The sequence below is a fragment of the Myxocyprinus asiaticus genome, chromosome 38, assembly GCF_019703515.2.
Source record: "Myxocyprinus asiaticus isolate MX2 ecotype Aquarium Trade chromosome 38, UBuf_Myxa_2, whole genome shotgun sequence".
NCBI classification, from domain to species: Eukaryota; Metazoa; Chordata; class Actinopteri; order Cypriniformes; family Catostomidae; genus Myxocyprinus; species Myxocyprinus asiaticus.
This window is the reverse complement of record NC_059381.1, coordinates 4,741,087-4,758,246: the sequence shown is the minus strand read 5'-3', so window position 1 is coordinate 4,758,246 and position 17,160 is coordinate 4,741,087. Positions and strand designations below refer to the sequence as shown.

At 37.2% G+C, this 17,160-nt stretch overlaps 1 protein-coding gene across 5 annotated transcripts in view; it reads right to left on the bottom strand.

The window, feature by feature from the left end:
* LOC127428673 (urinary protein 1-like) overlaps nucleotides 1-17,160 on the bottom strand; it is a 226,678-nt gene that overhangs the window by 168,688 nt on the left and 40,830 nt on the right. The window contains exon 1 of one of the 5 annotated variants that reach the window (XR_007895130.1): nucleotides 12,934-12,987. The exons of 3 other annotated variants lie outside the window; for them this stretch is intronic. Coding sequence is in view for 1 of the 2 variants with exons in the window: in XM_051677184.1 (XP_051533144.1) it covers nucleotides 11,951-12,018 (68 nt within the window). In the remaining variant the exon portion in view is untranslated. Of the gene's footprint in view, nucleotides 1-11,683; nucleotides 12,019-12,933; nucleotides 12,988-17,160 lie in introns of those variants that run through there. One more of the 5 variants, XM_051677184.1, reaches the window with a different exon arrangement.

Here is a 17,160-nt window from a genome sequence, read left to right as displayed (position 1 = left end):
TCACTTGCCATTATATCAAACACAGCTGAAAGCTATTTGGTTTGTTAAATGAAGCTTAACTTTGTCTTTGTGTTTGTGTTTAAGTTGCCACAGTATGCAATATTCTGGCATGTCTTAAGGTCAATATTAGGTCAAAAATGGAAAAAAAAGAAACTTTTTCTAGAAACTCGTCAGTCAATCATTTTTTGAGGAATGAAGGCTATACAATGCTTGAAACTGCCAAAAACCTGAAGATTTCATACAAAGGTACACTACACTCTTCAAAGACAAAGGACAACTGGCTCTAAAAAGGACAGAAAGTGATGTGGAAGGCCAGATGTACAACTAAACAGGAGGATAAGTACATCAGAGTCTCTAGTTTGAGAAATAGACACCTAACATGCTTCATCGAACTCTACCCACTCAACACCAGTTCCCTATCTGTCACTCACTTGACTTTGTGTCGATGTAGTGACACTAGGGGTCACTCTTGGGAGCCCGAGACACCTCTGGTCTTTGATAAAAGGCCAATGAAAATTGGCGAGTGGTATTTGCATGCCACTGCCCCGGTCATACGGGTATAAAAGGAGCTGGTATGCAACCACTCATTCAGATTTTCTCTTCGGAGCTGAACGGTCATGCTCATTGAGCTCAATTCTCGTGTTTATTCACCTCTGCTGGATCTGACGGCGCATTTCAGCGGCTTCTCCCTCCTCTGCACTGGTGCACTGCAGAGAACGCCCCTGTGCGCTTCGGCAGAAAACAAGAGAGTATATTTTCTGAAAGAACTTTTTTCCTCTAAAAGAGTATATTTTTCTCTAAAAGAGCGGCACACACGGAACATCTTTTTAATGACACGTCTTTTTAAAGATGCCTTTCCGATTCAGTGTTATTCCTGGTTGCGTCGTTATCTCTCAACTTCGGATGGTCATGATCGCTGTCTTTCGTGTCTCGGCGCGACCCACACGGAAGCAGCGTTTGTGGATGGTTCATGTTCTCATTGCAAGACCATGACCATGGTAACAGTGCGGTTGCGGCTTGCTTTCGTAAGAAAGGGTTACAGGTATGAGGCCAGCGCGGCTAGCACTGGGGACCCCTTTTAGGGACCAGGTGGTGAACCTGCAAGCGCTGCTCCAGGAGGAGGCAGACCCAGCCCTGTCGTTGCTGTGTCCGGTGTGCGCTTTATGCATCTATTTGGATCGCACACAGAGCTTTAGGATCTCTGAGCAGCTCTTTGTCTGCTTTGGTGCACAGCGGAAAGGAAGCACTGTCTCCAAGCAGAGGATCGCCCACTGGCTCATTGATGCCATAACTATGGCATATCATGCCCAGGACATGCCACCCCCAGTAGGGCTACGAGCCCATTCTACCAGGGGTGTAGCGGCTTCCTGGGCCCTGGCCAGGGGTGCCTCTCTAACAGACATTTGCAGAGCAGCAGGCTGGGCAACACCCAACACCTTTGCAAGGTTCTACAACCTCCGGGTGGAGCCGGTTTCGTCCCAGGTAGTGGCACGCAATACAAGCGGATAAGCCCGGGATAGCCAGCCGGGTGTATCGCTTGAACATAGCGCCTTCCAACTCCTTTTGAGTTGAAGACGTGCGCCATTAATTCCCAGTAGTGTTCACAAGCTTTGTTCCCTGGTTGACTTCCTCCGAGCCCTGTGGCAGTCGAGTTTTCGGAAAGACTCACTGCCGGCCCAGTACACGTGCTAACTAAGAGTCCTGTTCTGGGGTAGGTGCTCCGCATGTGGCGGTTCCCTGTAAGACTAACCCCATGCGATATATATCTTCCGCTAATTCGTTTCCCTGTTGGCAAACTGCGTCTTCCTTGGGCAGAACCCCTCTGCCCCAGTCTCCATGTTTGTAGTAACTCCTCCCCCATTGGGTAGGATCTACCTTGAAGACTCTCCACATGGTTGGAAAGACCATGTGATGTATTTTTCCACTTAAATATCGCCCCCCTCTCTTTGGTCGAGGTGTGATCTCTGCGGTGTCTTCCTCTTAGGAGGGACACCCCCCAACTAGACCTGGCGGCCCAGTCGGATAATCCCACTTATTTTTTAGGGAGTGGAAAAAAGAGAAGGGGAAAAGAGGCCACGACTGGTTTAAGCCTGTCTCTATCACTTGGGTAGTCGACTTGTCCCCAAAGGGCCATTCGGCACTCATAACTATGTTGGGGGAGGTTACGGGTCGACCTGGTGTGCTGGCTATGAGGCACACAGTAGTCTGCCCACCACACACCTCCAGTTCACGTAACACAGTTCAGCCAATTGTGGCGTTTCGTATAGGGACCCCTAGTGTCACTACATCGACACAACGTCGAGTGAGTGACAGATAGGGAACGTCATGGTTACTTGTGTAACCTCTGTTCCCTGATGGAGGGAACGAGACATTGTGTTCCTCCTGCCACAATGCTGAACTACCCGCTGAAATGGCCGGACTTTATATCAGCTCCTCAGCATAAAACCTGAATGAGTGGTTGCATACCAGCTCCTTTTATACCTGTATGTCCGGGGGAGTGGAATGCAAATACCACTCGCCAATTTTCTCCCAAGAGTGACCCCTAGTGTCACTACATCGACACAACCTCTCGTTCCCTCCATCAGGGAATGGAGGTTACACAAGTAACCATGACGTTTCATGTACAACAGTAAAGAGAAGACTCAGGGGTGCAGGCCTTATGGGAAGAATTGCAAAGAAAAAGCCACTTTTGAAACAGAAAAACAAAAAGAAAAGGTTAGAGTGGGCAAAGAAACACAGACATTGGACAACAGATAAGTGGAAAAGAGTATTATGGATCTTAACCCCACTGAGCTTTTGTGGGATCAGCTAGACTGTAAGGTGCGTAAGAAGTGCCCGACAAGACAGCCACATCTATGGCAAGTGCTACAGGAAGCGTGGGGTGAAATGTCACCTGAGTATCTGGACAAACTGACAGCTAGAATGCCAAGGATCTGCAAAGCTGTAATTGCTGCACGTGGAGGATTTTTTGATGAGAACTCTTTGAAGTAGTTTAAGTAGTTTTTTTTATTTTTTTTTTTATTAATTTTTCATGTTATTAATGTCCTGACTATACACTTTGATCAGTTGAATGCCACTTTGGAGAAAAAAATACCAATTTCTTTCCATAAAAGCAAAATCTGTACATTATTCCAAACTTTTTGCTGCCAGTGTGTCTATATATCTATATATACTGTATATATACAACAGCATGATTATTACTTTAGAAATAGTAAAATAAATCCTTCATTAATAATATTAACTCACAGTGTCTAAAGGGAGAAAAATAAGAGTTCAGATCCTCCCAAAGAGATTCTCCATTTTTACACTCATAAAACAAATAATGCAGCCTTTCTTCATCAAAATTTTTACAGCGACTTATTGGATAGATATTATGCAATATCTTAAATTTACTTCTCTTACCTTGTTAGAAATGCAGCATTTTTCAGGAAGTAACCAGGCTCTTATCAAGTGAACATTAAAAAAAAAAAAAAAGTTCCTAAACAATTAGCATTTAGGTGATGGATTATGTTATGCAGCGATTGCCAATAGCATGTTTTTTCAATAAAATTACTTTTATTGCGTATCAAAATGGAACCATACCTTTCTCACAGACTGTGGTGACACATTTGTGTCTAATTGAGCAATTTGTTAATGTTTTCATTTGTTTATTATTTAGGCTAGAAGTTATAACATTATTATATTACACTGGCATTAATTTAAGGCAAAAAAACCAACAACAACAACAGCAAAAACAAAAAGCAAAAAAAGTAGTCTCAAATACAGTTGCTGATGGAGTCAATAAATTTGTCATCTGTCTTCTGACTCTTGTAATCCATCTCTCTTTGTTTTTTCCTCCTTTGTAGTCATTGAAACATAATAGTGGATTTTTTCTTTTGCTGTTTTAGCAAATGGGAATGCAAAAATAATATTTGCTGTGGTCTCCCATTCTTCGCTATATTGAAGTTTACCCTGCTGTAGTTTACTTTTGCGTTCCAAATCCGGAAATTGGAAAAGGGTCTCTTAATATGCATATTTCTGTGCTATCCGATCATGAAAAGACCAAGTGTAAAGGCCCTCCAAAATGGATTTGAGATGGATAAAAATCCTCCGGAGATGGTTTGAGACACTTTCAATTCGAAACTCGGTTAAGTGTAAATGCATATGGCTGTACAAGCCACATATGTAACTTTACTCTGTCCAAACAGCACTATGTCAGCATGGGAAAAATGCGAAACATAACTGCAGTTACTGAGTATTTGCAAAGGGTTTGTTGCAAAATAAATAATAACAAATAAAGAAATGGATGCACGTTGTAAGAGAGACAGAACTTTTCTCTTCATTTATTAGAAACTGAAACTAACAATGAGCGCAGCTGACGCGCATGGACATATCTTACCTACAAAAGCCTCAACTGGAAAAAATAGACAGCACACAGAGAGCTGATTGAGATGTACAGAAACACGTGCACTGAGTAAAGTCAGTTGGAATCAAATAATAAATCACATATTCTAAATTCGCTGCCCGGCATGAACATAATCACGGAAGTGAACTTTTTGCATTTAGGACGTTAGAAGTGTAAATGGAATGTCTTTATTCAATCGAATATCAATCAGTAAATACACATGAAGTGACCAAGTGTAAATACCCCCTTAATCCTTTTGTACTATAGATTCTCCTCCCTGCCCAGTAGGTGGTGATATGAATGAAGAATGCTCATCACCAAAAACAAATGAAGAAGAATGTAAAAGTGAAAGTGGAGATTTATGGTAAAAAAAGGACTTAAATATGTATCTGTTTCTCACCCACACTTAACATATCACTTCTGAAGACATGGATTAAATCGCTGGAGTCATACTTACTTTATGTACTTTTTGGACCTTCAAAGTTCTGGTCACCACTCACTTGCATTGTATGAGTTGAGATATTCTTTTAAAAATCTTTGTTTGTGTTCTGCAGAAGAAAGAAAGTCATACACATCTGGGATGGCATGAGGGTGAGTAAATGATGAGAGAATTTTCATTTTGGGTGAATTACCCTTTAAAAATATTTGATTAAATTGTTGTTGTTGTTCTTACTGTGCATCACTGGTCAAAGAACATACTGTATACTGACTAAAGGAGAATGCCAACATGGTGTATGTTTGCGGTTCGCTTAGGAATTTCTGTTGAGTTTTTTAAAAGAGATTTTAATTATACCCACTTTCTGACGTCACGGCTGAAGTTTCATGCTTTGAAGCAACACTGAAGATTTTACAACCACATAAAAATGATTCTGTAATCATTCAAAATTATCAGTTTCTCTGGATTTAGGTATGGTTTGAGTAAAAAAGAATTTTTTTGGTTTTTGTTTTATTCTATAAAGTACTGACAACATTTCTCCCAAATTCCAAATAAAAATATTGTCATTTAGAGCATTTATTTGAAGAAAATGACATCAGTGTTTTCAGACCTCGAATAATCAAAGAAAACAAGTTCACATTCATTTTTAAACAACACAATACTAATATTTTAACTTAGGAAGAGTTCAGAAATCAATATTTGGTGGAACAACCCTGATTTTCAATCACAGCTTTCATGTGTCTTGGCATGCTCTCTACCAGTCTTTCACACTGCTGTTGGGTGACTTTATGCCACTCCTGGCACAAACATTCAAGCAGCTCGGCTTTGTTCGATGGCGTGTGGCCATCCATCTACCTCTTGATCACATTCCAGAGGTTTTCAATGAGGTTCAGGTCTGGAGCATTGTCCTACTGGAAAAAACCAATCCTCAGAGTTGGGGAACATTGTCAGAGCAGAAGGAAGCAAGTTTTCTTCCAGGATTCATGCGTCCTTCACAAAGACGAATCTGCCCGATTCCAACCTTGCTGAAGCACCCCCAGATCATCACCGATCCTCCACCAAATTTCACAGTGGATGCGAGACACTGTGGCTTGAAGGCCTCTCCAGGTCTCCGTCTAAACATTAGACAACCAGGTGGATGATCGGTGATGATACAAGGTTATCCTGGAAGAAAACTTGCTTATATATTTAAAGTTAAATTATACATTTTTGGTCAGACGTTATAAGGAGATCAATTAGCACCATAGTTGTTGTAAATATCAAACACAAACACATTAGTGATGATTTAAAATGTGTTCATTATGTAAAGCTGTTGTCAATCAAACAGTGTAATGGAGCATAACTTACAGACATTTACCAGATGCTTTTATCCAAAGCGACTTACAGTGCCAATCCCCCTGGAGCAACCTGGAGTTAAGTGCCTTGCTCAAGGACACAATGGTGGTGGCTGTGGGGATTAAACCAACAACCTTCTGTTTACTAGTCCACTACACCACCACCACTCCAGACTACTAGGAGTCTTAAAAATAGTTATAACAGGAATACAAATGTTTAAAAATACAATTACATGTATGTAAATCTTTTATTACAGCACTTTAGCATCCTCTTTTTCAAACCTATACAGTAAAGCATACAGTTGAAATGAATATATTTTAATTCTCAAAATATTTTCAGGAAATATAGATTTTGTAGAAGCTTTAGCGGTCACTGTCCTCAGTGTTAAGCTCCAACTGGATGTTTCACAGTTTTCTTAACAATGGCTGAAGTCACACCTCATACTAAATTATAACCAGCTATACAGTATGAAGGCACTCTTTTTATTATTATTCAAAACATTCTTATTTGAACTGTTTCATTGTTTTACTGTTTTTTTCTACTGTGTGTTTACACATCTGCGCTAGCACTGCATTTTCCTGATCTACACTTAAATTCTGGTATTGATGCACTTATACTATTATTAAAGAAATATTCCTGGTTCAGCACAAGTTAAGTTCAATCATCAGCATTTGTGGCATAATGTTGATTACCACAAAAAATAATTTCAACTAGCCTTCCTTTTTTTTTTAGCTGTAGACAACTTACCTATAACAATAAGGCACAATCCCAATTTATATGAGAGAAAAAAAACATGTTAAGCTTACAGAATACCATTTAGAAAATTAACCAAAAAACAGATTTATAGTTGTGTGAAGATATCAACAAATAAAAAAATGTTCTCCAGTTGTACGTTAGTGATTTGCAGATCAGTCTTTGGTCAGGATTGGAATGAAATCTCAAGGTTTCAGGACACTTTTATGACTGCTCAAAAAGGGGAGGGTTTACAGTTTTTGTTGATCACTTTGGTACTATTATCGCAAGTATGTGGTAAAACCACAGTAACTTTTTCACCACACCACATCAGTGTGTCATCAAAGAAATACCTTTCATAAGAAGTAATTGTCTAATTGATTTCACATAGTGGTAACCACAATTGGTCACCATATACAGTAAAAGGGGGGTGTAAACACTGGCAATTTCTTTCAACATGGAGCAGGATAGACAGCAAGGAATAGGAAGAGCTCGTGGACAAGGGATCTGTCAGAGAGGTGGGCATGAGCACCAACAGAGAGGTCAGAGAGGTGGGCATGGACACCAACAGAGAGGTCAGAGAGGTGGGCATGGGGCCCGTCGGAGGATTGATCGTCAGAGAGAGGGAGACAGAACTGTTGTCTCTAATGAAGTCTGGGCCATCATCATTGATCATGTGGTGAACCGAGGCCTTACTATGGCAGAGGCTGCCAGATTAGTTGATCCAAATCTAAAAAGATCAACTGTCAATTCTATCATCCGAACTTTTCGCCAAGAAAACCAGTAAGTCTGGAGGATATATACTATGCTTTACCATTACATTTTTAGTAAATTGTAATGCATGTAAATTCATAAAACTTGTTACAGTATTCTTACAGTATGATCTATTGACAGTATACTCTGTTCTATGCTTAGAATTGACAGAAAACCCCACAGTAGTGGCCGTGACTGTGTGCTGACCGACCAGCAGGAGTGAGCAGTGGTGGAATGGTGAGGGCCAGGAATGATATACGGCTGTCGGAATTAAAGCAGGCAGTTGAGGAGAACAAAGACACCTTTGCCAATGGCATCCATCAGCCTACCAACAGTAGCCAGCCTTTTGAAGAGGCACCAGGTATCAGTGAAACACATTTACCTGGTGCCTTTTGAGAGAAACAATGACTGGGTGAAACAACTGAGGGCCGAGTATGTTCAGGTACAGCACTATATACTGTATTACTGTTACTATTTGATGCATTGCCTACTTCATGTGTATATTGGAACTACACTGTAAAAAGAACTAACCAAAATCTTTTTTAGAGGGTGATGGTGCTTGATGCTGATGTGAACCATCACAAGCACATTTTTGTTGATGAAGCTGCTTTAACCTGCCAGAACTCATCGCCGTGGACGGAACTTCTTCGGCCAACGGGCCACTGTCCAAGTGCCTGGACAACGTGGAGGAAACATCTCCATGCAGAGGTGGTTCAAGCATGGTTTCAGGCCCATCCCCGATTCATGACCCTCTACCTGCCCCCATACTCTCCTTTCCTCAACCATATTGAGGAATTTTTCTCAGCGTGGAGGTGGAAGGTCTATGATCGCCAACCCCTTGAGCTTGCCACCCTCCTTCAGGCCATGGATGAGGCATGTGATGACATCAGTGTAGACCAATGTCAAGCATGGATTCACCATGCCAAAAGGTTTTTCCCAAGGTGCATGAACAATGATGACATTCTATGTGATGTGGACGAGAATCTATGACCAAATGCTCAAGACAGGCTTGATCCAAATTAATGTAATGTGTGCTAAATGTTTTTTCATTTAGTTAATTTGTTTTATTTAACTGTGTACATTTGATTATAGAGAGTATACCTATGTTACAGTTATATCTGAAAAACACAATTTGCCCAAATTATTGTAGAGGATGTCTTAATTGATCACAACTTGATTACACATTGGATAGATATTATGGAAATTATAGATTCTGTAAATGCTGGGTAAGGTAAGTGTATTGCCTAATGTGAAAACTGTGTAATCTGTCTTTTACAGTACTGTAGCATATTATTTTCAGCACTTCTAAGGGTGATTTGAAACATGTACCTTGCATTGTTTGTTATTGGATTCACTGGTAGTTAAAACGACTAAACTGGAAAGATATCATTATGTTGTGTTTTGGTGATTAAACCATATGTTCTCATGACATTTCACGAGAAATTTATATTTTGAATCAATGGTTGTGTGAGATGTTTACAATCCAAATGAATGCACAATGGTTTTGAATGAAAGACTGGCTGCGTTACAATTGTGATGAGTTTGGAGTTTGTACTAAGAGTTGTGAGGTTTTACCACATACTTGCGATTATAGTACCAAAGCGCAAATTGTAAAACAAAAACTATTTAAACTGTTTCAAACTGTATAATGCATTATTTTCTCTTATTGTTACAAATTACACAAAAATTTAAAAAGGAGCGCTCAGACATCACAGAAATGAAACATCGCCACAGCAGAAATAAGTAGACAACCTTGACATTAGTGTGGTGTGTGTGTGTGTGTGTGTGTGTGTGTGTGTGTGTGTGTGTTGCTAAGAAGCACAAATGATTTCACACAAAAAACCGGACTAGTTCTTGTAAGTGTCTCTTAAATAAATGTCTCGTTATTGTCTTAAATGTAAATGTAAACACTTGTGGTCCTGTTGTTTCTAAGGATTTCAGATCTTTGAATGGTTAAAGCACATTTTCATGATTTGTGGATATATTTTCCAAATGAAAGACACATTTCACACAGAAATATTCTCTCACACAGTGTCATTGTAAGATTCAGATTTCCAGAAGTCACTTTAATAGTAGTTACAGAAAATGACGTTTAAAATGATATGTGTGCATGTAACTCTTTAATTTCAGCAGTTTAGTGCTGTCTTTATGAAACCCCACAGTAAAGTGTATACAGTAAAACTGAATCTTTTTCAGGAAATACAGATTTTGTAAATCTTAGTAAATGTAAAAATAGATCAGTATCTGTGAAGATTGTTTTTCTTTTACCATACTTTTTCACTGGTCATAATAATGATGCTGTAGGGCTTTACTGGTTGTTTAGTTCAGTGTTACTATCAGAAATAATTGGTAATTATTTCTGTAGTTATTAATCAATATTTAAATTAATTAATTGGATCTAACTCATTAAAACCTCATATAGGACTCCAGTAAATGTAGTGTGCTACGTTTAGGAACAAGTTTGGTTATTAGCAATAATTAATAATTATCAAAGATAATTATTAATTATTCAAATCAATAGAACATTGATGAGAATCAATGTTAGCTTTTTTTAATCCTTTAAATCAACAATTATCAAAGATAGTCGTTAATTGTTAACATCGATGAAACATTAATTACAATTAACACTAGCTTATTGATCATTCAAATTCAATCAAAGATAATTATCAATTATCAAAAATCAATAGAATATTAATAAGGATTAACATTGACGGGGCACCACCCTGAAATCAGGGATTAATAACCAGATAGTATAACAGTCTCAATATTAGATTGTTCTCTTAGGAAAATCGACATCTGAAGAATATCGATTTTCGGGAAAAAAAAGCAATGAATGAAGGTTTGAATCCGAGCACTGACATCCCGTCAGCATGACACAGGCGTATGCAAAACAAACCAAAACACTTCTCTTTGTAATATAAACAAAGTTTATTTATGCAGTAATATCAATTAATAATTAATACAATGCAGTCAATAAACTTCCGACTTACAACTACAAACTAAACAGTGACATGATTAGATATGGAAATAAAATAATCCTATAACACATAAGGTGTGTGTGTATCAGTGTGTGTGTGTGTGTCAGTGTGGTTAGTGAGAGAGAGAGAGAGATGATTCAGTGACAGCCCGAAAGCTGATTTCGCGATAGCTGGAGATAAAGCAGCCGCGTTCATCACTCAGAGATGCGGTTTTACGAGCAGGGCTCGTAAAAGTCTTGTGTTATTTGACTCTAATGGATGAACTGTCTCACCCGCGATGGCAAAAATGCACAACAATCCAATTTGGTTGGACCACAATACAGCAAAACAAATTCGTGATAATTAATACCCTGAGTATTAATAATGAGCGGACATGGCGGTCCGTAAACTGTACAAGCAAAAACCTTGAAACACAAGAATAACACGCTATAATATTCTATCTCTGCCCAGACGTAACCTCTTACTTGAATCGCATGAGGACACAGGTAGAATGTGTTTTCCTCCGTCCTTTAACTTTGACCCGGTTCCTTGAGGCTCGTGTGATGACGGGAGGCCGTTTCCTTGCGCTGTCGGCGGGCGGTACGGCTGTTGATTCTCAGAGGGCGGTACGGCTGTTGATTCTCGGCGGGCTGGCGGAGAACTCAGAAATGTCGACGGATGAAGATGCGAATTGCTTGGCGGTCTCCTTCGGATCCGTTAGAGTGTTCGGTGGAACACAGAGTAATCTCAACTCGTCCAACAAGATGGAGATTGTATGGCTACAGTTTCAAGTCAGACATTACTTTCTTATGCCACGAGGTTGCACCGGAGAGCAGCAAAAAGCCACGTCCGTATTCGGTGAACAAAGTCACTGGAAGCAACTCTGGAAGCATTTCAGAATTATTTGAAGTCCTGATGATGTCATGTTTGAGGGACGTTCTGTGGTGTGCCTCATCCAATAGGAGTTGAGAGCTCAATCCTTTAGAGGGCAAGGCTTCATTGATCTGTAGTTTGTTTTGGACTCCCTTTGTTTGATTTTGGCGCGATTTTTATCAGTAAAATTTACGACTTAGAAGGTGGGGGATTGAGTTATGTTTTTATGACTGTTAGGCCTGCCTTTGTCTTCTATCTGAACACATGAGGCCCAACAATGCATTCATTTTCCATGATCAAAATACATAACACATAATTAAGTTCCTAACATACAGAAATAGCAAAGATAAACAACAAACAATCTATTTAGTACGGCATAGTAATTCATTAAATAAATGTGACATTATGATGTGGTGGTGTTAACCTGTAACATGTCAAATCCTCTTCGCTGCAGCTGTAGAATGTGAAGTGCTGTTGAACTCAATAAAAGAGGATGTAGAAGAACAGAGGCAACAAGAGAAGCAGGAAACTTCCCTTATAGATTCCATCTAATCAAAACAAAAAGTATATGATGTACATAAGATATTTATTGTTTAAGATTCACATGATTAAAATTTGGTGTGGATTTTACACAATTCTGCCCTATTCCGGAAGTATTTAAACACCTCTGTACCTCTTGTAAAGCCATCAGTACAGTCACTGTCCCTAAACAAGCTTCAAACCATGATCAGCGAAGTTCATTACAATACACTGTGAGCACTCCACTAATTCATAACCATATTTACATGAAGGCACTTTCTATTACTTTAAAAAAAAAAAAAAATCTACCCCTTTTATTTGTAGTTCTACACTTACACTTTTGTTGATATTTTGTCCTCATTTATAAGTTGCATAAGAAATGTGTTTGCTAAACAATGCAAATTAGCACATGGTCAAATAAAGACAATACCTGAGCCATTGCAAAGATCAGTGGCACAGCACTTGGTAGAAACTGTTGCTCCATTTGTGTTTTGAACGGTTCCAGGAACACATTTGTCTGCACATCCTTTATATGTTTGAGTCACCTTGGAGTTACCTATAACAAGGACACAAGCCATTTATCATAAAATACAAATGAGTTATTCCAGAAAACATGCTAAGCTTGAGTAAGAATAATGTAAAAAATTAAACAGATGCTGATTGACAGTAATGTGAATTTCCTCTCTATCACTTTCAGTAAATTATGAATGGACTTACCAATGGATATTTCCCCTGTTGCACTCAGACACTGGGTAATTCCACTGGGACATGTTTCTGTTGTTCTGTCACATAAACCAGTCTTTGGATCAGGATCACACTTATAACATTTGAGAGAGAGTCCTTTGATAAGAAAGAGAGAGAGAATGACATTCATTGACATCTTTATGTGCAACACATAATACATTAATACTTTATATTTTTATTTATTTATTTTATTTTTTTACCTCCAGTGAGTAAAATTGAAAGAAGCACAATCGGGATTTGCAGATCCATCTTTGGTCAGCAGTGGAATGAAATCACAATGTTTCAGGGCCCTTTTATAACTGATTAAAAAGGGGGAGGGTTTAATGACGAAACTGTTCATTAAAAAGTAGTAGCAGGAGTTGCAACACAAGGATTACAAAACTGTTTAACTATTTATTTTTATTATTATCCACCTTTTTCTAGAGCACTGGATGTTTCCTGTGATTCACTCCAGAAGCTCCTGTTATTGGTTTTACAGGTGTGGTTCACATATTTTTCAGTGTTCATCACAGACAGATTTGATACCCAAAGAAATTGCTTATGTTGAATTAAACAGGATTTAAATGAATCTAAAATCACTCATTACCAAGACAGTGCTGACTGCATTTGACTTTAATAATTTTTTATGATGTATCGTGAAATGAAATAAATGAAGAAATGAATAAATCTCACATAGACTCAACTAGAAACTCTCTAAGAAATGAATTTAAAATTACAATCACATTCAAGCAGATGTTTTTTTTATTAATTTTTTATGTAATGTTAAAAAACAGGACTTTATTAAAAAAAGTAAATATCATTTATATTTAATTTATATTTAAAGATTCAGATGACTTTGAATTAATATTATGATCAAATACTTCCCCTAATTGACTATAATTTAAACACAGTTGTCTTAATGTTTGTAAATGTCCTGTAGTCCAGTGTTTCTCAGCTGCTTTTATTTCAGATCAAGTGGCAACCCAATATAGTAATGAAATTGTTCTCTGAAAGTTATTAATATTAGGCTACTTTGAATTTATTTAATTATTATTAGGCTTGTCTTTATAGAGTTTTTTTAATTGCTTTTTTTTTTTTATTTTCACAAGATGCGTTTTTCAAATCCCCTTTGGTGCTGAATAAAAGAAGTTACTCTACTGTAATATACACAGTGGACATTACACTGACATTATCTAACCAAATGGACAAAATCCATAATAATGCAACATAAACATATTTATCCAACAAGTAAAATAAACTCAGCAAAAAAAGAAATGTCCCTTATTCAGGACAGTGTATTTTAAAGAAAATTTTGTAAAAATCCAAATAATTTTACAGATCTTTATTGTGAAGTTTTTAAACAATGTTTTTCATGCTTGTTCAATGAACCATAAACAGTTAATGAACATGCACCTGTGGAATGGTCATTAAGACACTAACAGCTTACAGAGATAGGCAATTAAGGTCACAGTTAAACTTAGGACACTAAAGAGACCTTTCTACTGACTCTGAAAAACACCAAAAGAAAGATGCCCAGGGTCCCTGCTCATCTGTGTGAACGTGCCTTTGGCATGCTGCATGGAGGCATGAGGACTGCAGATGTGGCCAGGGCAATAAATTGCAATGTCTGTACTGTGAGATGCCTAAGACAGTGCTACAGGGAGACAGGAAGTACAGCTGATCGTCCTTGCAGTGGCAGACCACGTGTTACAACACCTGTACAGGATCGGTACATCCGAATATCACACCTGCGGGACAGGTGCAGGATGGCAACAACTGCCCGAGTTACACCAGGAACACACAATCCCTCCATCAGTGCTCAGACTGTCCGCAATGGGCTGATAGAGGCTGGACTGAGGGCTTGTAGGCCTGTTTTAAGGCAGGTCCTTACCAGACATCACCGACACGGGCACAAACCCACTTTTGCTGGACCAGACAGATATTTATAAAGCACATTTAAAAACAAGAAAAGTTGAACCAAGTGCTGAAAAGGCACTTTTGCACTTATTTTCTCCCAAAACACTAATCAGCAACAAAAACTACAACAATACTTACCTTAACACCTGTTTGTCACTATACACTGCAAAATATTCCTGATTCATGAGATCTTTGCGTCCAATGTCCAAAGTTTGATTTTGAAGTAATTTGATCTAAATTGTTATTTTATTTTTTAAATTGTACAAATTTATGTAGCTAATAAAAATACCTGAAATTATCACATTTAATTTGAAATAAAATACTTATTTGTTATTTTCAGTTTTGTTCAAGGTCATTAAATGTGCTGTAAGCGATTTTAGCTGTTCTGCTTCCACAAAACTGAAGCCTGATTTATATATATATATATATTTTTTTTTTGTTTGTAAATAGTAACATTTCCAATTGTGTAAATATAACAATAAGTATTATACAATAAGATATGCATTTTACAATATAAATATACAGAAGTATATAAAAAGTGAAACAATAACAAATAAGAAGTGAACAACTGAAAAGAAAAAGCCAGGGATGAAAGAAAACTATACATAAAAGTTTCATAAGAAAATATAAATAAATATATTGTAAAGCTCGCAAATGCTCATACTATTTAATGCTTTCTTATTGAAAGAGGTTTATACTCGAGGTTTTTATTTTTATTTGTATTATTATTAATCAATGATAGAACAAATGTAAGAACAATACAACATAACATCAAGAAATATAAAAACATAGATGATAGCCAGGAAAAAGACAATTCAATTATAATCCAAATAAAGTGATATCTAAATAAAAAATAAATAAATAATAATAAAAACAGATAACAGAAAACCAAGTAAGCAAATGGATAAATAAATAACTAAACAAATACATAAATATAAAGTAATCATTTTACAGGGGAATCCTGAAAAAGGCACAAGTTAGCGTTTTCCTCGCCTTAGTATTTTCCGATACTGAGAGCGTTTCAAAATATTGTTGCAACTCTCTAATAAACACCTTAAAATGCGGCTTATTATTGGAGAATTTACATTTGTGGATATGGTATTTGGCTAGGAGAAGTAAAAGATTTATAAGATAAAACTCTTTCTCAGTATTTTTATCTGTATCCACAAAACCAAACAAAACATCTTTCCAAAACAAAGAAAATTGAGAGTACACAAAATCAATTACAAACTTGCAAAAACTATTCCAAAATACTTTAGTATAATTACAGTACCAAAATAAATGTACAATCGTTTCATCTTGTATATTACAAAAGTTGCATATTGTGTCAATATCGGGTTTGAATTTGTTTAGGTAACTATTCACCGGGTAGAATCTGTGAATTCATTTGAAAGATACTTCTCTGACTTTGTTCACAATAAGGTATTTATGTGGCAAAAGCCAAACTTTTTTCCAATTTGCAATATTTGTAAAATTACTCCAATAGGCAATAATAACATATGGTTTGGAAACAACTTCTTTCTGAAAAAGAGCACGAATCAGTTTGTTACTTGAACGTGAAACGAGACAAGCTTTACCCACTGTTGTTCGGAGTGGATCACAAAGAGGTGGTACGGTACATAGAGTTCTGTCAAGACCTTTAAACAGTGTAATGACTCCTGAAGGAACAGCATCAAAGACAACTGCAAATTCTTTGGGTGAAACAGGAAAGTTAAACTTCTGTAAAAACTCATAATATGACAGAAGAAGACCACTTTCATCAAAAAGATCACGTACTAAAATGATTTAGTTATTACACCAGCTCTGAAAAAATAGAGACTTGTTTTTATAGAGTATATTACGATTGTTCCATATAATAAAGAATGTGGAGAGAAATTGTGCTTATAAATAAGAGACTAAGCAAGAAGCATTTGCTTGTGGAATGAGAGTTGAACAGGTAATTTTTCAATATTATAATTACATAGAGAAAGAAAATTTAAGCCACCCAGCTGTGAAAAAACATAATTAGGGATATAATTCCAAATCGATGAGGGACATTTTAAGAAGTGTTTCATCCAATTGACTTTAAAAGTGTAATTTAGAGTATTGAAATCTAGAAAATGTAGTCCTCCGTTTTCATACGTGTTCATCACAACTGTTTTCTTAATGTAATGGGTACGATTCCTCCAGACAAAGTCAAACAACAAATGATCTATCATTTTACTAATTTTATTTTCCAAATGTAAAGCCAAAGCTGCATACGTCAATCTAGATAGTAAGTAATACCCTTCCTTTTAAAGAAACACTTCTTTGAAGCCACTGGTTAAGTTTTTTACGGGTTTTTTCTATAATTGGAATACAATTATTATTACAGCGTGTAGACTCATTTTTGGTTATAACAATTCCTAAATAAACTACTTTTTCCTTAACCGGAATATTACAAATTGAGGAAACGGTACAATCCGTAATAGACAATAGTTATCTAATTACTATCTAATTACATTGCAAAAAAAAAAAAAAAAAAAAAAAGAAATCAGATGGGAATAATCAAG